This window comes from Budorcas taxicolor, chromosome 4, assembly GCF_023091745.1.
Source record: "Budorcas taxicolor isolate Tak-1 chromosome 4, Takin1.1, whole genome shotgun sequence".
NCBI lineage: Eukaryota > Metazoa > Chordata > Mammalia > Artiodactyla > Bovidae > Budorcas > Budorcas taxicolor.
The window spans coordinates 105,516,037-105,542,630 of record NC_068913.1 but is presented as its reverse complement, the minus strand read 5'-3'; the positions used below and the strand labels follow the sequence as shown (position 1 = coordinate 105,542,630).

The 26,594-nt window shown below is 49.2% G+C and overlaps 1 protein-coding gene across 2 annotated transcripts in view; it reads left to right on the top strand.

The window, feature by feature from the left end:
* The window catches only part of DENND2A (DENN domain containing 2A), a 98,314-nt gene that overhangs the window by 58,094 nt on the left and 13,626 nt on the right, over window positions 1-26,594 (top strand). For both annotated transcript variants that reach the window (XM_052638511.1, XM_052638510.1), the window contains exons 5-13: window positions 121-321; window positions 5,143-5,236; window positions 5,616-5,666; window positions 6,786-6,973; window positions 11,956-12,065; window positions 13,276-13,345; window positions 14,487-14,564; window positions 17,932-18,072; window positions 19,409-19,557. In XM_052638511.1, the coding sequence (XP_052494471.1) occupies window positions 121-321; window positions 5,143-5,236; window positions 5,616-5,666; window positions 6,786-6,973; window positions 11,956-12,065; window positions 13,276-13,345; window positions 14,487-14,564; window positions 17,932-18,072; window positions 19,409-19,557 (1,082 nt within the window). The remainder of the gene's footprint in view (window positions 1-120; window positions 322-5,142; window positions 5,237-5,615; window positions 5,667-6,785; window positions 6,974-11,955; window positions 12,066-13,275; window positions 13,346-14,486; window positions 14,565-17,931; window positions 18,073-19,408; window positions 19,558-26,594) is intronic.

The window sequence follows — 26,594 nt, the reverse complement described above, 5'->3', positions numbered from 1 at the left end:
TTGGGGACTTAGACGAACTTCTCCTCTTGACCTTCTTGGTCTCCGTCACTGGCAGCACCGCTTATCTCTCAGGGGTCTCTTTGTATTTATTTGCTCTTCTTTCTTCCTCTCCCCTCACAGCAGTCCTTGTCCAAACCTGCCTTTTTTCGGCAAAATTCAGAAAGGAGGAACTTCAAACTGCTGGACACAAGGAAGTTGAGTCGGGATGGAACTGGGTCCCCTTCCAAAATCAGCCCTCCCTCCACCCCCAGCAGCCCTGATGACACTTTCTTTAACCTCGGGGACCTGCAGAACGGCAGGAAGAAGAGAAAGATACCCAAGGTAAGGCTTGCAACAAGCTTCGTGTTCAGGAGTGCACCCCACATACACACTTCACTGCAAAGGAAGGCCACAGAGGAGTCTGGGCAGAGATCAAATCACTGGGCCCTCCCACCTGCTTCACCACAGGCCAGGTAGACATGAGGAAGCCAGCAGCTGAGTTAGCTGGGCCTTGGTCACAGTAATTGGGGTCCTGTAGGGCTTACCAGGTGGCGCTAATGGTAAAGAGCCTGCCTGCAATGCAGGAGACACAGAAGGACACACATGGTTCAATCCCTGGGTGAGGAAGATCCCCTGGAAAAGGAAATGGCTACCCACTCTAGTATTCTTGCCTGGAAAATTCCATGGACAGAGGAGCCCGTCAGGCTACAATCCATGGGAATCTCGAAGAGGCGGACATGGCTGAGCATGCACACACACAGCCTTCCTCTTAGCCATGCCTTTCCCTGCTTAGCGACTCTCATGATCCCAAACTGTGTTTCCATTGCCCAGCCTCAAAAAGGCCACATCTCCCTCCTTCGTGGCCTGAAAAAGCAGAGCCCCATCCGTGGTACTCTGACTCAGACTCCATCACCTCCCACTGCAGAGGGGCACCACATGGAGCCTGTGCTCTGAGGGAGCTCTTGTCAGAAATGCATCTTTACTGGGACTTTCCTGATGGTCCAGTGGTTAAGGCTCTGTGCTCCCCCTGCACGGGGCGCAGGTTCAATCCCTGGTTGGGGAACTAAGATCCCACATGCCCTGTGGCATGGCCAAAAAAAAAAAAAATTAAACAATGGAGGGCTTATGTGAACAAGGTTCTCCTCTCTAAAACATACATATATTAAAATATATATATATATATAGCTTTTCTGGCTCTTTTCAGTTCTGAAGGCAAAACAGGCCCAGTGGCTTGGGTGTGCATGAACTGTGGCTGCTCTTTCTTACATTGGTGTTATATTTCCTTTTGCTCAGTGCAGCCCCTGCAATGCCTGTCATTCTATGCTGGACACTTCGGTACCAACTTCCTACAGGAGCTTTTTTAAAATATATTTAAAAAATTTTTGGTTTTTGGCTGTGGTGGGTCTTTGTTGCTGCACATGGGCTTTCTCTAGTGGTGAATGGGGGCCGCTCTTCACTGCGGTATGCTGGCTTCTCATTGCAGTGACCTCCCCCATTGCGGAGCATGGACTCCAGGCACACGGGCTACAGTGGTTGTAGCCCTTGTGCTCAGTAGTTATGGTGCACGGGCTTAGTTGCTCCAAAGCCTGCGGGATCTTCCCAGACCGGGGGGATCGAACCAGCGTCCCCTGCATTGCAAGCCAGAGTCCCAACCGCTGGACCACCAGTGAAGCCCCCACTACAGGAACTTTTAGAGAAGGAATTCTTCATTTCAGAGTCTGCAGATGAACTTCAGGGGATCATGAAATGCATTAAATCATGTAAAGCTACATGGATGAGTTTGAGGGGATACAAGGAAGGGAGGTGGGTTGTCTATAGGTTTCATCTGATTTTTCAAAGTGACCCATTGACCTAAAAGTCAAAGGACATTTTCACCAGCTGCTCCCTCCTGACTCAGGTTCATCAGTATTTTGAGCCATAATACCACCTCCGTCCCTTTCATTCTTTTTCAAGTGAAATTAAGTCACCTTGATAATCAAGAGTGCATCCTGAAGGCTAAGGGCAGTCAGAGTCAGGTGACCTAACACCTGCAGCCTGGCGGTTGGGAGAGGGCAGCGAGGGCCCGGGGCAGGACTCAGGGCTCTCTCCCCTCCCGTCTCCTGGCTCTGCCTTGCCCCACCCAGGGCGCAGCGCACATTGCATGCTGATCATAGGTGTCTGCTGGATGGGTTCCCACTAGCATGTCGGTCCGAGTCTCCTTCACCCCTGGCCGAGTCGCTCTCTGTCTCCTTTCGACTGTCTCCGAGTCCCTGCCCTGTGCTGTCATTGTGGCTGCTCGTGGGGACCCCGAAGTGTGGGGTCTTGAATCACCCCTACTGCGCCTCTTCTTGTTCTAGCAAGGCTCACACATCTCTGTAATGTCAAAACCCTGCTATTGTGGAATAATTGCACAAATGGCCAGTAACATCTATACAACCTCACCATTATTTTAGCAAATTAAACAGGAACAATCAAATGAATCAGCTTTAGGTTAAAAGAGCTTTGATACAACTCTTAAGTTTGACTGTGGGATCTCTTAATAAGTACTTAACCTGTGTCTTCTGCCACCTTCATATTATTTTATTATTTAGAAAAGATTTTTTGATTAAGGAGAGGAAAATATGTGTGCATATATTATATGAAAGTAGAGAGGTAGAAAAAAAAGTAGAATTATTTCTGCCACTTTGTATGTGTTTAATTTACAAGCAGTAGTTTGTTACCTCTTAGTATATTGCCTGAAATTAAAGTGAGTTGCCACCCACTTAAATAGTGCCCAGGCACTTATTCCGATAGGCTTTGACAGATATAATCAAATCTGGAAAAAAATCAACTTTGACAGATACAATCAAATCCAGAGAAAAATCACCGTGTTTTAGCTGTCACTTTCACAACAATGGCAAAATCCTATTAAAGCTTTAATCATAAAGGTGAAGTACACAGTTCTTCAAAGGAATGCTTATTTTTTTTTAATTTTTTGGCTGCACCACAAGGCACGTGGGATCTTTGTTCCCCAACAAGGGATCGAACCCACACCCTTTGCATTGGAAGCATAGAATCTTAACCACTGGACCGCCAGGGAAGTCCCAAGGAATGTCTAAAAAGAAAACAAATGACTAATTATAGTTTATTCTAAGTTTCATGAATCCTCAGTTCTGTCACTTGCTACTTAATCTTAACCTAGACTTACCCCCACTCTTGAGTATGAAGCTTCTTTCTAGATGCTCTGAATCCTTTTCTTGAAGTCAAAGTTTCTTTTTTAGGCACATTCATGACTTCCAGATTTTGACCCTTAAAGCATTTGCTGTCCAAAACCCTGGCTGTTGTGTTTTGATCTAGCAAGAAGGACTTCACGGTCTACTCACAACTGATGAGACAGTGGGTTGGTTGGCACTCCTTCAGCTGCCTCTGCTGAACCGTGTAACACAGAGTCCCTTCTGGAAGCGTGGATGCTCCCTTTGGTTTCTCCCACCTTGGCCGTAAGAGGAATGAAGGTCCCAGTGGAGGAGGGGAGAGAAAGAGACACTCCTTCCCTGTTTGCTGCTAGCAACCCTGTACCTTCATTAGAGCAGCAGCTGAAACCGAGCAGCTGTTTACTCAGCATTGTGATGTCCTCAGGATTCATGAATCACAACGCTGTCCTTTCTGATGAAAAGCTGAGCTCCCCACTCAGCGCACATGGCAGGTTTGTGTGGAGCCCTGTTTCTTTGGCAGCCACCATAGCAGAATTAAGTACCACATGACTCTCTGAAACACACCATCTTCTAAATGAGCTTATAGTTAAAAATATTTTTTCCAACTTAAAAATGGCTTCTAAAGAGGCCAGTACTTCTAGTACAAAACACTTTATTTTTTTTTCAGAACACTCAAAAAAAAATCATCTCCTGTTAAAGTTCAATTATGTGACAGCCAGAGAAATGGGGTTAGTGTTGCATCCTACCAGTCAGATCATGCTTGAAAAGAAGAGACGGCCACTTCAGAGGGGTGTGCTCTCAAGGAGATGGCGGCCTAGTGAGAGCAAACAGAAAGAGCCACTACATGGCAGGGGTTTGGGGGTGAAGGCAGAGGCCTCGTTCAGGTGGGAGCCAGAGGGCACAGGTGTCCGGAGATGCAGCAGGGCCGTGTCAGGAGCGCTCTGCAGAGCTGGGGGCGTGGACCCCAGACCCACCACGAGGAGACCTTGAGGATAAGCCCCCCACGCCCTGCCAGGCCCATGCTTGTAGAGGAGCCAGCGAGCTCCTTTAGGGAATAGATCAGAAGAGCGGAGGCTAGAGATGGGCATTGGCAACTGTGCCCACCTGGTCCATCACCCAGTTTACCATGGCATATCCCTCCCGTTCTTCCCAACGTACAAAAGAATTTCAAGCTTTGCAAGGTAGCTTACAGCCAGCTCGCCTTTAACATCAGTAGTTGGCTCACCTCGATTATGCATGGGTAGACCTCCCTTTTTCCCAACCAGGTAAAACCCAGAAAGCTTCTGCTCTTGGAAGTTACGGGTGATACTGTAAAGCCGGACAGGAAGTGACGCGGGGGCCTCCATCACCCGGCTCTGCTATAGTCAGCCTGGCGGTTGTGCCGCTTAGGAAGGCATCTGCTGAGCAGCTCAGCTCCTGAGCACCAGGGTGGTCCTGAGAGGCCTCCGCCAGTCTGCAAGGAGGGCAGTGTGCTGGGGGCCAGCCTGGCTCCCTGGTGACCCGAGCTTGGACTCAGGAGCCACGACAACCCTGCTCCCTTCCTGCTTGCTGCTCAGACGCACTTTGGCATGGTTCCCATGAAAGGGGGCCTGCCTGGGAACAGCTTTTTCTCCTGTCTCTTCCTTTTCTTGTTTTGTTTTGGGGGCAGAGGCTCCTTCCCAAACCACACTGAGATGGCACTGTCAGAAGGGGCACACACAAGTGAAATGGCTCCCTCTGTGTCTCTGCGGGATGCATTAGATTCAGACAACACCACCCACCCCCCCACCCCCCCACCAGAGAGGCTGGCTGTGCTCCTGATGGGTCAGGCTTCTATCTGGCTGAGAAGAATGACTAAAAGACGCCAGCGGGCCAGTAGGACGTGTCTCCCCCACCTCCTGCCCCCAGCCCTGGCCCGCCAGGGTCCTCAAAGAGAATGGGCAGCGAGAGCATCCCAGCCCCTCTCAGGGAGGAGACTGCTTACACAGGCTTCCCTTCTCCCCATGTGTGGCAGCTGGTATTGCGAATCAATGCCATCTATGAAGCCCGGAGAGGAAAGAAACGCGTGAAGAGGCTGTCCCAGTCCACAGAGAGCAACTCAGGAAAAGGTAGGGGCCCCGTCACTGTCCCTCCTCCCCCAAGAATCTGAAAACAGAATCTCCCTTCCCCTCTCCTTGTCCATCCGTCATGTCAGCCCAGGGCTGCATGCTCTGACCTCAGCAGGGGAGCCACCTTCTTTGTTTAATTTGCATGGAAGGGACCGATATCTTTGACTGGATTTGCTAGAGGTACCATCTGAAGTACAGCCAAGTTAATCTGGAAACACATGCAGTTGGACAAAGACATAGTTTGTTCATGACCTTTAAAGAGAAAAAAAAAATGAAAACAGCCCCTCTGAACCAGAACTCTCGGATTTGTGCTACCACATGAAAAAGTTTCCTGCATTAGAAAGACCCATGTTTGCAATTTTTTTTTTTTCCGGTCTAGTGACAGATGAGAACAGCGAGTCTGACAGTGACACCGAGGAGAAGCTGAAAGGTGAGAAGAGCCGTTGTTGTGCAGGGTGTGTGTTGGTGACGGGGAAGGTGCGAAGGTGGCGCTTCCTGCTGAGTGTGAGGGCACACAGCGTCCTTGCAGGAGCTTGCTGGGCAAGGCTTGGATGTCTGAACCCGGCCCAGGTGGGCCTGTCTGGCTCCTGAGCCTCTGGCTACACTCTAGAGACTCAGGGTAGCTACTGCGGCAGTGACTCCCTGTCCCCGCACCCATGCGTTATGGGTGTTCTTCACACCTGTGAAAGGTACAGCGTGCTGGCCTGCGACTCCAGAGACCTGGGGCCCTTGCCCTACTCCTGTAAAAGGGCTCTGTGATCTGGAGGAAATGATCGAGATCCAGGGCCTCTACTTCCTCATCTGTTAGATGAAGTCGCTGAAATTACTGGTCCCTGTGGACCTAAACCTGGTGATCCTAGTCTAGGTCTCAGTGAGGTTTGCACAACTTTTCAGAACCCCAGGGGCAAGCCAGGGAACGCTGTAGTCCAGGGCTGCTCAGCAAGGTGATGGCAACCCACCTGTCTGCTCAGTGGCCCTGCCTCTTCAGCCTCTGACACCCACCTGGCTCCCTGACCCATCTCGGGAGTGAGGTCGACCATCTGCAGCGCACAGAGCGGTCACGGGAGAGAAGGCAGATGGGAGTTCTAGACCAGGCAGGTCTCTGCCACTTGAGCCACACGGGATGTTTACAAAGCTCCCAGCTCCAAAAGCTCTGGGGTCTGGATTTTGTCGCAGCCCTCAAGAGGAAAGGTGAAGGAAGTAACTGAAGGGAGGAGTGCCCACCCCATCTGACTCAGGAACCCAAGGGTCACTCAAGCCGCTGCCCCAGGTCCAGGCAGCAAATCCATGGTGGAATGGAGGCCCCGCATTCCAGGCCTCTGCACCCAGTTAGCCTGGCGGTGGGTTGCTACTCCTAGAACTTTGGCAAGAATCCCCAGTAAAGAGCTTTGTACTAATTTGTTAAATGTGGAGACGCTTTTGTAGGATTAGGAGAAGTACTTTGAGCTGGGAATTCCATAACGTGTCACAGCTCTGTGCAGTTCGACATTGGGAGTGAGTCGTTTTCAGGCGGTCCTCCGCTCTCTGTCTCTCTCTGCTCCCTCTCCAGCCCACAGCCAGCGCCTGGTCAACGTGAAGTCACGGCTGAAGCAGGCTCCGAGATACACGTCCCTGGACCGGGAGCTGGTCGAGTACCAGGAGAGGCAACTTTTTGAGTACTTCGTGGTCGTGTCCCTGCACAAGAAGCAAGCTGGGGCTGCGTACGTGCCCGAACTCACCCAGCAGTTCCCACTGAAGGTACAGGATGGGCCAGGCTCCGAGGCCTGCCATGGACTGCAGCATTCTTGGGAAGATCTTACTGGGACCCATGGTTCAGGGAGGTGCAGGAGCCCAAGGAACATTCAGTGTCCAGAATTTCAAAAATGGGTCCTAATTAAAGTATATTGATTAAAAAAAAAAAAAAAAACGCTGCTGGAGAATTTGGGAGATTCGAGGGGTGTGAGATGCATGACTCAGTTCAGTTCAGTTCAGTTGCTCAGTTGTGTCCAACTCTTTTCGAGCCCTTGGACTGCAGCACACCAGGCCTCCCTGTCCATCGCCAACTCCCAGAGTTCACTCAAACTCATGTCCATTGAGTCGGTGATGCCATCCAATCATCTCATCCTCTGTTGTCCCCTTCTCTTCCTGCCTTCAATGCATGACTCAAGCAGGGACAGACTTGCTTCCTGTGGTCACTATGCTGACGGTACCATTCTATCCACTCTCCCCATCTCCTTATCTGGCCACATCTCTCCCCAGCCCACCCTAGAAGCCTCTTCCCCATCAACTGCACAAGGAGTGTCACATTTGTGTCCATGCTGCACACGCCCGTGTGCCCTGTGTGCCTCTGTTTTTGTGTGCACATGCAAGAATCCTGTTCTGTTCTCACATGGGTCAGTCCTGTGTGGATTTCGCTTTACCATATATTAACGTGAAAGTCGCTCAGTTGTGTCCAACTCTTTGCTACCCCATGAACTGTAGCCCACCAGGCTCCTCTGTCCATGGGATTCTCCAGGCAAGAATACTGGAGTGGATAGCCACTCTCTTCTCTGAGGGACCTTTCCAACCCAGGGATTGAACCTGGGTCTCTTGCATTGCAGGCAGATTCTTTACTGTCTGAGCCAGCAGGGAAGCCATCCTATATTATTAATCATGGCTCCTAAAATGAAACGGCGCTCAATAAAGCCTAAAGTGGCATGGCCTATCATAGATAAATGACCCACAGGCTTTGGCATCAGTGATAGAGAGCTTTCATCACTTTCTAATGCAGCTCAGTGAGGATTTACTGAGACCCTATTACATTCCAGCTGGTTTCTGCTTGGCCCCAGGGGATTACCAAGATGAGCAGAAGTGTTTCCTGTCCTCGGGGAGCTTACCCTCTGACAGGAGGGCATGAGAGACTCCAGAGACTCAGGAGGTAAAGTGTGCCAGTCTCTGTCCAGTGCACACAGTGGTGCTCAGAGATGGAAAAGGGGAGGGCGCTCATGTCCTGGTCCCCTCAGAGCCTCCCTTCGCTGCCACCACCCAAGCAGAACCCCGGCACCTGCCAAGACCTGGGGCCCAGCTGTCCCTCTCTTCCTCCTCCACCACCCTTCCTTCCGTCCTGCCCACTGGAGACCAGCAGAGCAGTCGCTTCCTCGGCTTGGAGTTTAGGACGGAAATGTGTGTAAGGGAGATAAGCCATAGGCACCAGCCTTCCACACGGGCACTGACTCACTTCCTCCATCTCCTTCAGGGGTGATCCCTGAAAACCTCAGTGCTATGTATGCCCACGTTTAGTTGGGGACCTCACAGAGCAAGCACCAAGGCACGAGGGACGGGCCTGTTATTTTATTTACTTCCCTCAGGGCCTAGCACAGTGTTATACATACGGTGATGCTTAGTGTTCCAGGAATAAAGTCAGTGTCCCATGAATTAATTAATGAACCACCCTAACTATCAAATGCCTGAGTTTCCAACATGGACTCTCCAGCCTCCTGCTGCTGCTGCTGCTGCTGCTGCTGCTGCTGCTAAGTCACCTCAGTCATGTCCAACTCTGTGCGACCCCATAGACGGCAGCCTACCAAGCTCCCCCGTCCCTGGGATTCTCCAGGCAAGAACACTGGAGTGGGCTGCCATTTCCTTCTCCAGTGCATGAAAGTGGAAAGTGAAAGTGAGGTTGCTCAGTCGTATCCAACTCTTAGCGACCCCATGGACTGCAGCCCACCAGGCTCCTCCATCCGTGGGATTTTCCAGCCTCCTAGACATCACATTAAAACTTTTGAGTGGAAAGTTGTCTAAGTCACTGTGGAAAGGGAGACTAATACAGAAATGTTTAGAGAAAAAGTCATCTCCAGTCCCGCAGAGGTCCTTGTTGTTGGCATTTCATTGTCTTTCTCCAGTCTTTTCTCAGAGTAGAATTTTCTTACAAAACTGAGGTCAGCCATTGTGTAATTTCCATATCATGTTTTGTAAACCTATCATTATTTACAAACATATTACATACAAATTCTAAAACATCATTTTTGAAATTCCATAATACCACATTATGTGGGTATACCCTGATCTATTTAGCAACTCTCTTTCTGTTGGAAATGCATCTTGCTGCCAGCTTTTCTTTAGGTGTTTATCTTTAATGTTCTGGTGATCATTCTTTGTAGACATTTTTGCATGCCAGGCTACTATATATATCTCCTTGCCTTCACCTGCTCCCTCTGTCAGAAGCCCCTTTTTCTTCTTCTTTCTCCTCATTTTTAACTTTTTTTCTTGAGTTTCATCCCCCACTCCTATAGACACATTGATCAAGGTTTCAAATCCATATTTGTGCACTAGCAATCCTGCCTGCCATATTCCATTAAAATGCTTGACACCTCACAGTTCTCTTTCATGACGCCTCACAGAGATCAGGCTGTTTCCCAGCCATCTGCGATTGATCGTATTTGTAAGCGAGCTCTCTGTGTGTCTCTTCCTGTAAATGTGCTCCTGTGTGTGTCCGAGCACGTATGTGCACATGAGTTGATAACTTGTATGTTGATGACAGTGTGTATATGCATACATGTGTATATATATATTTGTGGGTGTCGTGCATGTGGTCTGAGGGCAGGTGTGTTCAGGTGGTGACTGGGCCGTATTGAAAGCACTGGAACTCACTCTCCTGCGAGGCTTGCTCTTCAGTTCTCTAATTAATGCTGTTTCCACTATGGGAAAATGTCATTGTTCCTTCCTTTTGTATTATTTGTTGTTTGGGGTCCATCACTCTGTGGTGATTAATGATCCCCCTCACAACAACTACACCCAGCTGGTATTCTTTGCAAGACTGTCCGAGGGTAATCAAAACCTATTGCTTTGGCAACAGTCTGAGCTAGTAAATTGTCAACTCAAAGACTGTTCCAGTACCAGTTGGAATCTTCTGAGTCATAGATGAAAGAGAGAACCATTGTACAGTAAAGAAAGAGTGACTGTTTATTCTGAAGAACAATTAATGACTGCCTCCATGTCTACCTATGGTGACTGTGTTTCATTCATTGATAGTTGTCTCAAGCATTAATATTATATTAGTAGCAGCTTTAGTTAAATTTGATCTGGCCGAATAAGGATCATACTAGAAGTGGGTTTTCAAGTTGAAAGCCATCAGCCCAATGTCCTATTCCTTTGGATGCTGTCGTCAGAGACCTCTTCTCTCTGATGTTTCATGGCCTTGGGAAGGCTTGCAGATCCTCTGTGAAGGAGTACCATTGGCCAACAGACCTCAGAAACTGCAAGACTGGTTTAAGGTGGTGCTGTGCTAAGTCACTTCATTCGTGTCCGATTCTTTGCAACCCTATGGACTGTAGCGTGTCAAGCTTCTCTGTCCATGGGAGTCTCCAGGCAAGAATACTGGATTGGGTTGCCATTTCCTTCTCCAAGGGATCTTCCTTACCCAGTTGTCTTACCTGAGTCTCTGAAAAAGTCTCCTGCGTTAGCAAGCGGGTTCTTTACCACTAGGGCCACCTGGGAAGCCCTGGTTTAAGGTGAAGGCTAATGGAAAGGTATGAGAAACAAAATAAGAAATTGCAGACAACAGTATAATATACTGTTGTATACTTAAGACTTTAAGTTAGATGTTACAGTTTCCTAATTTTAGAAATTCACACTCCACTCAGTTCAAGTAGCTGATATTTTAGATGACTGAAGGCAATTTTATCATGGTTTATTTTTTCTTTAACTGTTTATAAGGGAAATGTAACAAGTGTAAACCTATCAACAACAACACAACAAAAAGCCAATAATTCCTCCCTGCACTTTAGAAGTACCAATTTATAAGCAAACTATGCTCATTATAAACTTTTTGTGTGTGTATCCCAAACTTTATACCTAGAGTGCCTTTTTTCAGTTGAGGCAAAAAGAAAACACGTGGCATAAAACTCAGGATCCCAGCATCTCCAGGTGTATAGTACAGTGTGGTTAACTACAGGTGCATTGCTGCCCAGCAGACTCCCCAGAATGGAGTGCTTTTTGAAGCAGATACCCATTCAGACACAGAACAAGCAGAGTCACGGTTTAAATATGATCTCTAAAGTCAGACTTCATCCATTCGCTCCATTTTGAAGTGAGATGGTATTCTTCCAGTCTGTGATGTGTCAGTTAAATCAGAGAGCAAGAAGACAGAAATTAAGATCATTTTTATTCTTTCCTGGATTCCATTCTAGCTGTGTGATCATGGACAAATCACTTAACTTCTCCAGGCTTATTTTCTTCTGAGAATGTCAGCCTCATGTCTAGTTTTCCTTTAATTCTGATATTCAAAGACTTCCTGAAATGAATTAAATTTCACCGTGTAACGTAATTTACCTGGATGGATTCACTAAGAAGGGCTGTAAAACATCTCTGCTGAAATTAAAGAGGGCCAGCTTTGCCTAGGTCCAGACATCAGATGACTAGATTTGCGGCTCTGCCTTGCAGATTTGTGAGTCTCGGATTCGGAAGCCGTTGCTATGACAGCTCTTCCTTATTGATTAAAATGCTTATATTCCAGAATGTTAGGCATAGAGAACATTTCTCTAAAGCACACTATTTTTTTCTCCTTGCTCCCCACACAAGACTATAGTTGAAACTGCCCTGAGGGAAAAAATAACCTAAGCCTGAGCTGCAAGCCCTCCTCAGCGTGGAGGTTAAGGAGACAGTTATGACTTCAGGGCCATGGGGGCTGTGCGCCTGTCGAGCATCTGTCTTGCTCACACCAGGGCTTATTCTTCAACATCCTCTCACCCTCCTCCCTGCAGTTGGAAAGGTCGTTCAAGTTCATGAGAGAAGCTGAGGATCAGCTGAAGGCTATCCCCCAGTTCTGTTTCCCCGACGCCAAGGACTGGACTCCGGTCCAGCAGTTTACCAGGTACGTGCTGGTGTCTCCCCGCCCTCCCCCAGCCCCGCCAAGACTGAAGTGAGAGCCAGAGAGAGGTCGTCCATGGCAGACCCCGTACGTAAGTCAGTCCTACTGGTAAGTGAGCCTGACAGATTCGAGTGTATAAATTTCCCCACGGGTGTTTGTAAAGCATGACTGAAGACAAGACTCATTTTGCCAAATGTGCAGGTTCCCAGACCTCCCACTCCATCTTGGAATGTGTTTCATAAGCTGACGTGATGGGCAATAAGGTAATTCGTAGTCTAAGAAAACCTAGTCCAGTGCTGTGAAAATACTTCTTCAGCAACACATCCAGCCGTTACTCAGATTGTGATCAAGTTTACATTTCTGCTTTAACCCATATTGTTGGGTGGAAGTATTTTTTTATCAGAGGTCTCAACAACTGACCAAACTCAGGAGGCTACAAATCCTAAGGGACACTGAGTACCTCGAAGTTGGCCCAGCAGTCTTTAAGGGCAGTCACAGCCTCAGTGCCCAGGAGAGCTGCCCCATGGGCAGCTCCAAGAAGGGCACCACCATTGCCTGCTGCTACCCAGCTGCCCCCCAACACCCCTCAGTCTTGAGTCACTCCCAGGCTCACCCCAGGAGAGGACCAGTGACCACTGTGTCTGTTCGATGGGATGGCCCAGGTGATAGGATTATATGAGGGCTGAGGGTGGAAAGAAAAGTCCTCACTTCCTCTCAGGACACAGCGACACTTGAGATCCCCGTGTCCCTGACAGAGACTCTGGAGCCACAGCCCAGAGATGGATGGGCGGGACAGGGAGCCACGCTTTCCAACAGCCTCCTCCCGAATGTCCCCTGGTGGCTCAGCACAGTGCTTTTGTTCTGTTTTGTAACACACTTCCTCTTCTTTTTCCAGTTGCTTTAGATGTGAGGTTAGGTTGTCTATTCTATGTTTTTCTTGTTGCTTGGGGTAGGATTGTATTGCTATAAACGTCCCTCTTAGAACTGCTTTTGCTGCGTCCCATAGGTGTTGAGTTGTAGTGTTTTCATTGTCATTTGTTTCTGGAAATTTTTTGACTTCCCTTTTGATTTCTTCAGTAACCTGTTGGTTATTTAGAAACGTGTTGTGTTATCTCCATGTGTTTGTGTTTCCTACAGTTTTTTTCTTGTAATTGATACCTAGTCTCATAGTGGTCGGAGAGTAACGCACTTCCTTTCATTTTCCCAACCACAGTGAAACGTTCTCGTTTGTCTTAACTGGAGAAGATGGGAGCAGAAGGTTTGGTTACTGCCGAAGACTGCTGGTCAGTATCCCCTGCTCTTCGGCAGCGAGAGCTCCGTGTGGAGCCCCCACTGGCTTCCTAGGACCTCATTCGCCACAGGCCTCATTCGCCACAGGCCACAGACAAGAGGTGTAGCGAGTTCATCAGGGCCGTTAAACACGGGGAGGGGTGTTTGGGGGTCCACATGAGCCTCACTGTGGATGGAAACACTGTCTGCCTCCCTTGGAAAGAAAATACTTTCTCCACTGTTTTCCCTGCCAAATAAATGACCATCCCCCCTTAAGGCAGGTGTCCTTTCTAATAAAGTGTGCTCAACAGACTCTGAGGGCTTAAAGAGAGCTTTCATAATAGTGGTAAGGGCCCAAGAAGGATGGCTTTTTGGTTCATGACACAAATAATTTAAGTGTCTCCTTCAGAACATTAACCTTTAGAAGTCAGAAACTTACTTCAGTGAGATGATTATGCCAAAACATTTTAGAACTTGTCTTTTTGAGGCCCGTGTTTGGGAGTACCTTCAGTAGCGGCAAATCATTTTCCACTGAGAGCATATTTTAGTGTTATTATGCATAGGCTAATATAGTCAAGAATAATGTGTGGCACATAGTGGCTGCTCAGTAAATATTTGTTGAATTAGTGAATAAAAAAAGTATGGATAATAATCGAAAAAGTTAAGTGGGGTAATAAATTCTGGTGCTATAATTACTTTGGAGTGTAAGTATTGAGATTGCTTTCCTTTTTTGTTTTGAAAATTAATAGTTTTCCAAAAAGGATTTTTAGAAAAGATTTCTCATTTGGAGTTATAATAATTATAAGGAATAAAAAAGTTATTTGAGAAAAACCACAGTGATATGAGTAATGTGAGTAAACAAGTGATATGAGTAAACAAGTTAAGATTCCTCATTTTATGGTTTTGTGGGCCACATTGAGCTCCTACTGTGTGCACAAAACTCTTGATTTGGTCCCTTTGGGAGAATTTTAACACATGTCTATGCAGCCAGAAGTGGTTCCACCTGTAAGACGGGGTATTGGTAACTGCTTACCTTATTGATTTTCAAAAACCCTGGTGTGTGGAAACAATCGGCACCATGTTAAAACCATCTGGGGTCTTTCCTCCCCTGAGACTGGTCACGCTCATAATCTCCTTGTGTTTCACTCCCAAAAGCCTGGCGGCAAAGGAAAGCGTCTCCCTGAAGTTTACTGCATCGTGAGCCGTCTGGGATGCTTCAGCCTCTTTTCAAAGGTGAGGACTTGGGCCCCAGAGAAGGGAGGGAGCGCGTGGGAGTTGCAGGGCCCAGGAGGACTCAGGAGATGCCCCACCTCCCAGGACTTTTTATCTTCTTATTCCCCAACCTGTTTTCCTTGCCACTTCTTCCTCCTCTCTTCCCTGAGCCTCACTGAGATAATCACTGGGACAGGAAATGAATGGATGAAGGTTGTGGCCCAGAAAGTGAGGGAGGGGAAAAGGACAAATTAATTGCAGTTGAGGATGGAGGGCAAAGGCTGTCCCCAGAATGTTTCAAGTGTTTTACTTTCCCTCTCAGAAGCATTATCTTTTGCCACATTGTGTGTTGTGTATGTGTGTTATATGTATCTGTTGTGTGTGTGTGAGATTTGTTATTGTAAGACTACGCTAAGTCTGTCAAAGTGAAAGTGAAAGTCGCTCAGTCATGTCCGACTCTTTGTGACCCCATGGACTATACAGTCCATGGAATTCTCCAGGCCAGAATACTGGAGTGGGCAGCCTTTCCCTTCTCCAGGGTATCTTCCCAACCCGGGGATCAAACCCAGGTCTCCCACATTGCAGGCAGATTCTTTACCAGCTGAGCCATAAGGAAAGCCCAGGAATACTAGATTGGGAAGCCTATCCACTTCTCCAGTGGACCCAGGAATCGAACTGGGGTCTCCTGCATTGCAGGCGGATTCTTTACCAGCTGAGCTATCAGGGAAGCCCTCTATCAAAATCTTAGTATAACTTGGTCCTTCTTTTTGGAAATTGAAGCAATATATCAGGACGTAGGAATTGCCATGGTGAATTGGCTCAGCCACCCCAGTATTCTGGATTGGCAGAACTACTATGCTGTCTGATGCCAATCTCAAAAATTAGGTATAACTCAACATTTGTTTCTTCTGTTAACGAGACATAAATATTTAATCTATACATGTATTTTGAGTCCTTAAGCGTGTATTTCAGTCCAGGTTTTCTTTTGGAGAATTGAAGTCCTGCGTCTGCTGTCTGTGGATGAAAGCCCCACTCCCTCGGCATTCTGAAACAAAATTCCCGCTCCTGCCCACCCCATCGTGAGCTCAGAGGAAGCCTGAGTTAGACGCATGCAGTGTGAGCTCTGGCTGTGGTAGAGCTTGTACTTGTACCCAAGTCTGAAGTAATTAATGGTAGCAGCGTCACCTGAGTCATGGCCTTCGCGCCACGTGAGGAGGCAGTCATTGCACATTACAGTCAGGCACGCGCAAGCTCTGGCTCAGGTTTGCATTGCTGCTCTTGCCAGTCTTCATCATGGGTTTGTTTCAACACGGAGAGGAGGCTGTAGGTCAGAGACCCTGTTGTGAGAACGCTTATGAATCTAGGCGTAAACGGCTCCTGCGAGGTAGGCCAGCCTCCAGCAGCAGCTCTGACGTTCACATAAGCTGCATCGCTACGTCAGGGGCAGGAGATGCAGAGCAAGCGAACATCCGAACATACTCGTGTGATGCACAGTCCTGCATTTTCATGTCAGTTTTGTGACTGTGGATTTTTTAAGAATATAGTATGAAGACTTGCCGAAGATCACACAGCAAATATTCAGCATAGAACCATAGACAGAGCACTGGCTAACTAATTCCAAGACCTCAGGCTATTTCTAGGTGAGTGGCAAGGACCATTATGGCAAATCGTCCTTCAGTACAGACAGAAGGATAATGGATAAGAACAGCTTTCAGAATCTCTGAAGAAAGCATAAGTATCGTTGCAATGGTGCTGTGTTAACAAACCACAGTGGCTTAAGGCAGCTACCATTGACTCCCACAGAGGGGCAGGGCTCTGGGGTTCTGCTCTGCTGGACTCCGTGGCTCTCTCACTCTTGTGCTTCCAGTAGGCTGGGGGTTGGCTGATCCAGGCTGGCTGGGCTGTGCTTCAGGCTGCAAGTCTGGATGCGGGTCTGTCACCCCCGTGAGACAGGAAGCTGTCCCATGCATGCACAGGGAGGCAAGCAGAAACACATAAGGCAAGTTTCTGCTTGCTTCCCAAGCCCTGGGCTTAGCACTGGCACATGGTCACTTCCGCCTCATCCTGCCTGCCCAGTGGTCCTCAACTTCTTTTCGTTATTGTTCTAGTGAGCAGCCTTTTTAGATATGGTTTTTCAATTGCCTCTCCTCCCCATGAAATTTTTGACTTTTTGTCATACTGTTTTCTTTTTACTGTGCTGAAACATACATAACATTAAACTTACCATCTAGTCATTTTTAAGTGTACAGTTGATTGGCATTATGTTTATTCACTTTGTTGTGCCACCGTCTCCACCATCCATCTCCAGAACTCTTTCATCTCCCCAGACTAAAATTCGGTGCCCGTTAAACACTAACCCTCTGTCCTCTCTTCCCCCGGCCCCTGGCAACCACCACTCTACTCTACTTTCTTCCTCTTTTATGAGTTTGACTCGAGGATCTCATGTTAGTGGAATCATATAATATTTGTCCCTTTTGTGTCTGGCTTATTTCACTTAGCAGCGTTTTTAAAATTCATCCATGTTGTAGCATGTATCAGTATTTTATTCCATCATATTGAATAATATTTCATTATATAGGTAACACATTTTGCTTATTATTCATAAGTTAATGGATGTTTAGATTATTTCCTTTTTTGGCTACTATGAATAAGGCTGCTTTGAACATTCATGTTTTCGTGTGAACATGTTTTCATTTCCGTTGGTTAAATACCTAAGAGTGGATTTGCTGGGTTATATATGTTTAATTTCTTGAGAAGCCACCAGACTATTTTCAAAAGAAAAACTTCACTAGTGTACATTTCCACCTGCAGTGTATGAGGGTTCCGATTTTTCCACTTCCTCACCAACACCTGTTATCTATTTTTTTATTACAGTTGTCCTAATGGCTGTCAAGTGGCATCTCATTGGTTTTGGTTTGTGTTGTCCTGATGGCTTCCCCCCAGAGAAAATTCAGTTCTACGGATATGTTACATATCTGTTTATGTACTTTGGGCCCTTAGAAGGGCACAAATCCTCACAATACCTAAGTTTTTTCACCAACCCCCAACCAATTTTTATGCCCTTGAGGGGCGCTATTCTTCCCATTGAGAACATATATCATAATCAATGTCACAGGGGAATGCAAACTGACAAACAGGACAGTTTTCAAAGTCAAGGGGGCCAGGAACTATACTTCACCCTTTAAGTGGGAGAAATTGTAGAGCCACATGGAAAAAGAGTGGCTGCAGAGAGGGTGAATCTGGGTCTTAACGCACAAGGTGAAAGAGACTGGAGGTTTGGCCTGATGAGGACCCCCTGGCTTCCCCATGGTTCCTCAGTCTCGGTGGCAGGCCCCCTTCATCTGGAAGAGAGCGCCACCTCGCAGCCTGAATTTTCTGTCCCTTGCAGATCTTGGATGAGGTGGAAAAACGACGAGGCATCTCTCCTGCCCTGGTCCAGCCTCTCATGAGGAGCGTTATGGAAGCCCCCTTTCCAGCCCTGGGCAAAACCATTGTGGTCAAGAACTTCTTGCCCGGATCAGGAACTGAGGTACGCCGTCAGAGTCCTCTCCTGTCCCAGGGGGCATAGCCCTGACAGTGATCAGGTCCTGGTGATCCCACTGGCTGGCTTTCAGGGGCCTGTCACATTCAGTGGTGGCCTCTTGCTCTGCAAGCTGGCCCAGATCATCCGTCTGTGAGAGAGTCATAAATTCCAGCCTAAGTCCAATCCATCCATTGGTTGCTGGATGAGAAAACTGTGCCAGGGCAGTGAACATCTTCAGCTTCTCTTCATAGCCCACCACCTTCATAAATCGTATTTGAACCTTTTTTGGGTTTTGATCTATATCACCGCTACCACTTAATATGCAAAGCAGATTCTTTTCGGGGGAAGACAAGCTCAGGTGCTACTTTTTATGCATCCCAGACTTTGAAACATGTCCCTTTCCTTGGCTGGGTGAGATTTGATACCAGAGCTTGTTTTCATCTTCCCTTCCTTGTATGTGACCTGTTCAGCCTTGAGTTTCCAGTTCTAAAGGCCCTTGGAAAAGCAGGTCACCTCTGGGGACAGGGGCAGGATGAGGATGTCTGTGATATTCTGGAACCGCTCAACTTCCCAGCACAGAGAGCAGTGGCCTCCCTGCTGCTGGAGAATCCTAAACCACCCCATACGGATGCAGGTAACTTGGCCATGGGGATGTTAACCTTAGCGAGCCCCACCGTCCACGCAGCACCAGGCCAGTGCCATGCTGAGAGCAGAAGCCAGGTTCTGCTCACCATGAAGAGCATGCACACGAGTAGTGACCTGAGGTGAACTCAGGAACATGTCAACAAGTGCAGAGTGAGGAGATATGTGCACACTATGCATACAGGCTGAAAGAGCCATCCCTGGGCAGGGGTTGGAATGGGGTTGAGTTCATTAAGAATCGCCTTGTAGAGGAGAGGAGCCTTGAAAGAAGTGCTTGGAACTGCTGGTCCTTCTTTGTGAGCCTGGGAGTCCCTTGTGAGATCAGATGTTCTGCTGTGGGACTCCAAGGGACTGGCCCTCAAAACTCCCTGTGGGGGCTCACATGTGTCATCAATGGGGTGGGAGGGGGCGGGCTCCAGCCGTCATGGCCCGAGGGGCTCTGGTTCCGTGTCCTGTCTCCCCACCTCCACGCAAACTACCCTCACACGCACCGGCGAGACCGAGTCCCTACCAAACGCGCCTCCTTTCCCAATCTCCTGCCGTCTTTCTTTCCCCAGTCCCTTTGGTTTTCCTATTTTTCTCTCCCTCCTCCCCTGGCAGTGGGCCTCCCTGCTGAGGACCACAGGGCCCCAGGCCTGCCTGGTGCATGAGAGGCCTAGCTGACTAGGTGGCCCCCTCATGCCGTTCCTGTTCCCGGCAGGTGATTGAACTGTGCCGTCCGCTGGACTCCCGGCTCGAACACGTGGACTTTGAGTCTCTCTTTTCCTCTCTCAGCGTCCGACACCTGCTCTGCGTTTTTGCCTCCCTGCTGCTGGAAAGGAGGGTCATCTTCATCGCAGACAAGCTCAGGTATCAAACCTTGGCAACTTCCACTGAAGTGTTTACACAACGGTCAGTCTCGCACCGTCTCTAGTGTTTGCGTGACGGTCAGTCTCGCACGGGGTGGAACCTGTAGCGGGGCATCGCCTGGAGTTCAGAGGCAGCTCCTCTGCAGAAGGAGTGAGAATCAGCGGGCAGCTGAGGCTGGAGGCTTGTGAGGCCCCCGAGTTGTATGAAGTGAGCTGAGCCTGCACTTCTGCACTCTGCTCATCTGGTACTTGGCCTGCTGTTCTCTCATTCTGCTAGGCGCTGGGCACCCTACCATGTGCTGGGGGAACGGGGAAAAGACAGACCTGTGCTTCAAGAGGCCTCGGTCCGGGGTGGGGATGGAGAAGTAAAGAGACCACCGTGCTGTAAAGGCTGACTAGAGCGTTCTCATTCGTAGACAAGACGAGTTCCCTGCATTTTAAGGCCAAGAGCAAGTAGAAAGCATGTTCCAGGCAAAAGGAGCTGTTGGTACAACAGTAAGGAGAGGGGAGGCCAAGAGTTCCTTCAGGAACTGCAGGGCAGCTCAGTGTAGTGGAACAGAGAGTTGAGCCAGGAACCAGCAGAGGGCTGCAGGACCCGGCGGGAGGCACAGAGCCAGAGGCGTGCCTTCGTCTAGGGCTAACAGAATCCACACACATAGACCCGCTGCCCAGCAGGGTGCACCCACATCCTAGGGTGATTGGCAAAGCCCAGGTCACAGATCAAAGAAGATCCTGAAGAAGATGCAGATAGAGCTTGGGGTTAATTCTGAACTTTAAAAAAGAAAAAAAAAGAATTCTTGGCATTTTCATCATTTCAAAATACATAATCAGAGCCTTCCTCACTTTGGAACTGAGGACGCAGAGGCGCAAGTGGTGGCTGCTGCTCCAGGGAGGCCTGAGACGTGGGTCCTGGCTCGAGATGAGCCAGCCAAGCGGGAGAGGCCAGCTGAGAGTCCATCTGGAGAGAAGCCGTGCCAAAAACATGTAAAAATCGGTTTGGAGAGGAAATAATGACTCTCGACTCTAGAAAACAAAAGGGAAGAAGAAGAAAAGGGAAAGAAGAGTGCAAAGGACAAAGCGTGTGAATGTGGGGTCCGTCCAGAGGCGTGGTGGGAGATGGAATCCAGCCCTGTCTCCACCACAGCCCATCTGGTCACCTTGCTCACGCTCGGGCATTGGACCGCAGCTACCAGGCTCCTCCTAGGCTGCTCCCGGCCTGCCTGAGAGTTAGCTATTCACATTTAATGTCACAGTTATTGTACTCCCTGTGCACTCTTGTCAGCACGCCCTGCCTCTAGCCTGCAGCTGGTGCTGTGGGCAGCTCTCCAAGATCCCTGGGCACTGGGGGATTCGGACCAGAGAGTTCTCAAGGTGGGGGCCTGCAAGCTGAGGATGAGGAATAACCCTTCCATGACCAGGATCAGATTTCACCAGTACTGTAGTGACTGTAATCTCTGGAAGCCCCACCATCCCCCACTCTCCACCGTTTTTTTTTTAGTTGTCAGATTCTCAGGCTTTCCTTGGGAGGAGGGGAAAGTGATGGATCTCCGAAAGACCCAGGTCAGGAGTGGAAGGCCCTCCAGGGAGTGGAGATGGGGCAAATAGTCCCGAGGGGCGCTTGCTTCTGGTTTAAAGATGTCAGGCTCAGGAAGGGTCCAGCCTGCCCAAGTATCCGAGAAGATGGACATGACTCAAGAGGAGCAGGGGACCAGGCCCGTGGCCCCCGGCTCTAACCCAGGCTTTCTTCAGCGGGGAAGGAGAAGGGATAATATCATCTATTTTTCTCACCAAGGGACAATGAAAGGAGAAGGTGGGAACAGAAAGGGAAGGAGCCGCATCAAAGACAGAGGCATCCCTGCAGGGCAGCAGCGGGCATATGTCAGAGGCTTTGGGCGCCGAGACTCCCAGAAGGGCTTAGGACAGAGACCTCTGGGGAAGGACTTGACTACTCCACCTTGTCCCTGGAGAGACTTCTGGGTTGATAGGTGGGACTCACACAGAGCTGTTGTCATGAGAGACAATGAAAGGAACCCCTCCCTGAGCATGGGGCCTGCCAGTCCTCCCAGCCCCCGCCCCTCCTGCCCTGGCAGGAGGCAAGTCACTGCGGTGGTCTGATTGGAGGGACCTTGGGGTTTCTGTCATCACCCCACCTCCCAGGGTGCCTGGCACTCTGCCCTGAGAGATTTAGGCTCTTGGAGCAGCAAACACCCACAAGAGGGTAAAATGCCAGCCGTGGCTGCAGGACGCTGTTCTTGCCATAAGGCTCTTACTGCCCACTGGCTGTTTTCTTTTGCAGCAGCTGCCAGCCGTGGGGCACTGAGGAGGTAGGATTTTTGTCAGGTAGGGGGACAGGGACGTGGATAACTCGGGTGCCCTCTTTGGGTCCAGAGCCAGTGTGTACGTGTGCTCGCATGTGTGTATGAAATACTGAAATTACACTGCAGACAGACATTCAGGCTGGCATGTCCAGCTCTCATCCCATGGGAGGGGCCTTCCCAGACAGCGGGGAGGCCTGAACGAACTCAGCTGCTGGCCCTGGGTCTCCTCATTTAGGAAACAAGGGCTCCTCGGTGCCCAGCCACTCAGAGCTCTGAATTGCCAGGGCTCCGGTGTCTCATTCTCCCCAGAAGTAGCCCGTGATTGTCTCGTTACAAATGGCTTCAAGTGTTCTCTCTCTTGCTCAATAAATTTGCTTTTCAGCTAACACTAGTTAAGTGCAGATCTAAAGAATGGGAAAAGAGAGAAAGAAAGGCCCTGAGAGTCCTGAGGCAGAAAGCACAGTGTGCGTAAGCCTGATGAGAACAGCAACACCTGAGCCCCGAGGTGGGGAACCGGCGGGCTGCCCTGGGCTGGCTCCTCCATTCTCTCAGCCTCTCGAGAACTCCATCAGTTCAGTCCTGTTAGCGGGAGACTAAGAAGCACACTGGTGTTCTTTGGAGGGAATGATGCTGAAGCTGAAGCTCCAGTACTTTGGACACCTCGCGCGAAGAGTTGACTCACTGGAAAAGACCCTGATGCTGGGAGGGATTGGGGGCAGGAGGAGAAGGGGATGACCGAGGCTGAGATGGCTGGATGGCATCACCGACTCAATGGACGTGAGTCTGAGTGAACTCCGGGAGTTGGTGATGGACAGGGAGGCCTGGCATGCTGCGATTCATGGGGTCGCAAAGAGTCGGACACGACTGAGCGACTGAACTGAACTGAACTGGACTGAAGAAGCACATGGAAGTGAAGTCACTTTGCTCAAGGAAGGGGTCAGTGGGAGAGCTGGGATCAGACAGGGCTAGCTGGCTCCAGAGAAGATGAGAAGGCAAGCAGGCCGCCATGGTCTGGGTGGAATAGAGGAGTATCTGTGAGGCTGTCTGTCTACACAGATACATAGGGACAGTCTTTAAAAACGTGCCATCACAACGTGCTTGGCAGTCCAGCCAGAACTGTCTCCGGAGGAAGCTCAGACATCTGTGCTTTCCTCTCCTGGGCCCATCCACCCCACTCACCATTCCAGCCAGGACCCCCGTGAGGCAGGTGGCTGAGCAAACCTCCAGAGTCTCTCCCAGCTCTGACCTTCTCTGAGTCCATGGGCTGGGGTGCCCCAGGTGTCTGCCACACCCCTTGGTGTCTGCTCACCCAGCAATCTTGGTCCCGGACCTGCTAAAGTACCCTTCCCCCATTCCTGACCCAGGAGTCATCCGTCTCAGGCATCCTGTGCTTTCCAGTGTCCCAGGGGACAGCCACCTCCTCTGCCCAGCTGTGTGATTCCCATGGGACCCCCTCCAGCTCAGATGCTCTGGGATCCCACCCTCACATGGCCCACTCCTCTCCCAGGAGGTCTGGTTCAGTAGGAACCGTCTGGATAGCATTTTCCTGAGACTGATACTAAATGTAGGCACTTCAGGATGGTGAGGTGCTGACGTAACTAACTATGAGTGCCCTTCTAACACCCCTCTTAACCTTACTGGGTTGAAGATAAATAAATACACCCCGTGTTACGGATCCACTCTCCCAGGACTCCCAGGCCTCTGCTCTAGCCTGTGCCCAGAAGCCAGGGCACCAACTGTACCTCCTCTTGCAGCTTTAAGTGCTTTCTTCTGAGGGGGACTCAGCGCAACCCCCTATTTGGGGGTCTCTATGACCCTCAGACTTGCCCCCTCCCCTAACAGAGAGCCCACACAGGAAGTCTGGCTCACCTGTGAAATAGGGACCTAGCTAATGATCAGAGCACAGAAACGCCTCCAGAGAACACGGTGCGCGTGAAGTTACTGAGTGAGAAAGCCAGAACTCATCTTCTCTTCTCCAGCCTGCTCCACCTAAGGGGTTCCTCTGGGAGGAATCAGCCACCACCTACTTCTGATTTATGGGAAAATAGCTCTAGGGAACTGAAGCATTCTTCAGCTGCTTCTGCTGCTGCTAAGCCGCTTCAGTCATGTCCGACTCTGTGCGACCCCATAGACGGCAGCCCACCAGGCTCTGCCATCCCTGGGATTCTCCAGGCAAGAACGCTGGAGTGGGTTGCCATTTCCTTCTCAAAGGCATGAAAGTGAAAAGTGAAAGTGAAGTCGCTCAGTTGTGTCCGACTCTTCAGCTAGGCCATGACAAACCAGTGGCTGGCTGCAAGTCGTCTGACCTGGAAAAGCCTCTGAAGAAAGCCTTCAGCCTAAGTTCAGCCCGTGCTTTCATCCTCATCAGCGGGCACCACTCGCTCTCTATGGGCTGTGCATGCCCTGATTTCTAGCCCTGCTCAGCTGAAAGTAGAAGTAGGCTGCCCCAGGTTCCCATCTGTAGCCCCCCATCTCCTCAAGGGCACGGAGCAGGGCATGAGAACAGGGCACGCCACAGGCCCAGTGAGTGGCCCCCTGACTTCCCGGGGTGAACATTAGCCTGCCGGAGGCCTGTGACCACTGCCACCAGCACCCTCCCCCACCACACAGTTCACTTCCCCATCGTTGCAAGTGCGTCTGCCCACTGCAAGAGGAAATAGCTGGGAGTTGGGGCAAATATTGTATGAGTTATAAACGGGTTTTAAGTGGAGCCAAAAATCTATCAAATTTAGAACAACATTCTTGCTCCGTTTCATCTTTACGGTGGACGTTGAGTGTTTCTTAAGGCTCTGTCAAGCCAAAGTTTAGCAGATGGGAAAGAAAGAATGTTGTTGTGATCGCTTGTTCTGCTGTCATAACAACCCAAATAAATATTTCCCTATACCCCTTTCTTCATTTCCCTGATGATAAACATTTTGTTTTTTCGTTTATTAATTTCAGTTCCCAAGGTTCTGGCCAAATCTACACACTAGGCTGAATAAGAGAGTCAGAACTGCACATAAACAATTTGTGTAAAAGTTTTAGGCAGAATGACGGTTTTTTAATATTCAAGAAACTTTCTCATCTTTCCGAGGTGCATTCACACCGGAAGCTAAACGACAAACTTCTAGCTGATGACAAGTGGGATTCGGTGGTCAAATCTGGACAAATAGGAGCTTGAATCTTGGCCTTGACGTGGGGTGACTACACAAAGAAGTCCACGTGTAGCTGTGCACCTTCATCTTGCTGTGTGTTCCTTTAATTCATTTTTACTCCGTTTCTGTAGGTTTAAATGGGGCCCCGTATCCTGTCTCAATCAGTTGCACCATAGTGTTTCAGAAAAAGGTTGGGTTTGTGGCACACCCTCTCCAGGCAAGTGAGCTTGCCAAGGGCTACTTGAGAGGGTGTGTAGCTGCCATCTTGGTGGTCCGACATCTAGAGGACTACTTCAGAGGTCCTCAAGAAGCTGACAGGGAGATACCTATGTTTAGTTCAGCAGAGTGCTATGAAAATGCCATCAGACTGATTACACATTAAGTATCAACTACTTTTTTTCCTCTTTTTGCCCATGAACACCAAGATAACTTTGAAGTGAGGTTTAGACGATAGCATAGCCACAAATTGTCTTTGACTCCAAACCCATCACCAACAGAATCTCGGATATAGCATACTCCAGCTCTCTTCTGGAGCCAAGTCCCTCTAGGCTGTGCTGCCTCTAAGTGTAGTCCTTTCGGGGGCTTACTGTGGCAACTTAAAAACTCTCCAACATTGTATCCCCTAATTCCTTGGAATGAGATGTCACCATTGCTTTTCTGTCCTGTCTCCGTCAGTGAGCTCTAGAATTACCCTCCAGGCCTGGGTTTTTTTTCCACTGTCAGTTATTTTCAGCTCCTGGCTCCTACTTCCAGTTCTGGCTTTCTCTCTCTCTCTCATAGTTTGTAGTTGGCAGACTTTAAATCTGGAACGCCCACTTTCCTTATGTTACAGATGAGGAAGCTGAGGCCTGGAGAAGAGCTTTACCTGAGATCACGCAGAGCGTGGCAAACCCAGTTTTGTTGAGGTCCAGCTTGGGTTCTTTTTTAACTCAGTGACACATTTCTACAGGGTCTGAAAGTACAGTAATGGAAGCATGGCAGCCACCTCCCGCTAGGTTTCAGCAGGCACCAGACCACGTCAGAGTCACCGCTGGCTCTGGTTCCTGGGAATCACGCACAAAGGGAGAGACACTTTGCCTGGAATCCTAAAGGATGCTGATGGACTCATCCTGCAAACTCCTGGGGTCTCCCCAACTCTGGAAACTCATCCTTCACTTTTCTGGTAGCATCTTAGAGAAAGCTCTGTGCTTGACTCTTTCTGGTTGCTAGGTGAATTGGGAGGCTGCTGAGCATAGTAATAACTAACCGCAAATTGGGCTAGGACCCTGGTGCTGGGAAAGATTGAGGGCATGAGGAGAAGGGGACAACAGAGGATGAGATGGTTGGATGGCATCACTGACTCAATGGATGTGAGCTTGAGCAAACTCCGGAGATGGTGAAGGACAGGAAACCCTCGCCTGCTGCAGTCCATGGAATCAGAAAGAGTCAGACACTACTGAGCGATTAAACGACAACACATAGGGCACACGGGCTTTGTAGCAGCCAGAACTGAAGCGTCTTCTCCAGGAGAATCTGAGTGCTCACAAGTGTATCCTGGTATCTCTGGACTAATGCTTCAACCCTCAGGAACCACCACCAAGTAGCAA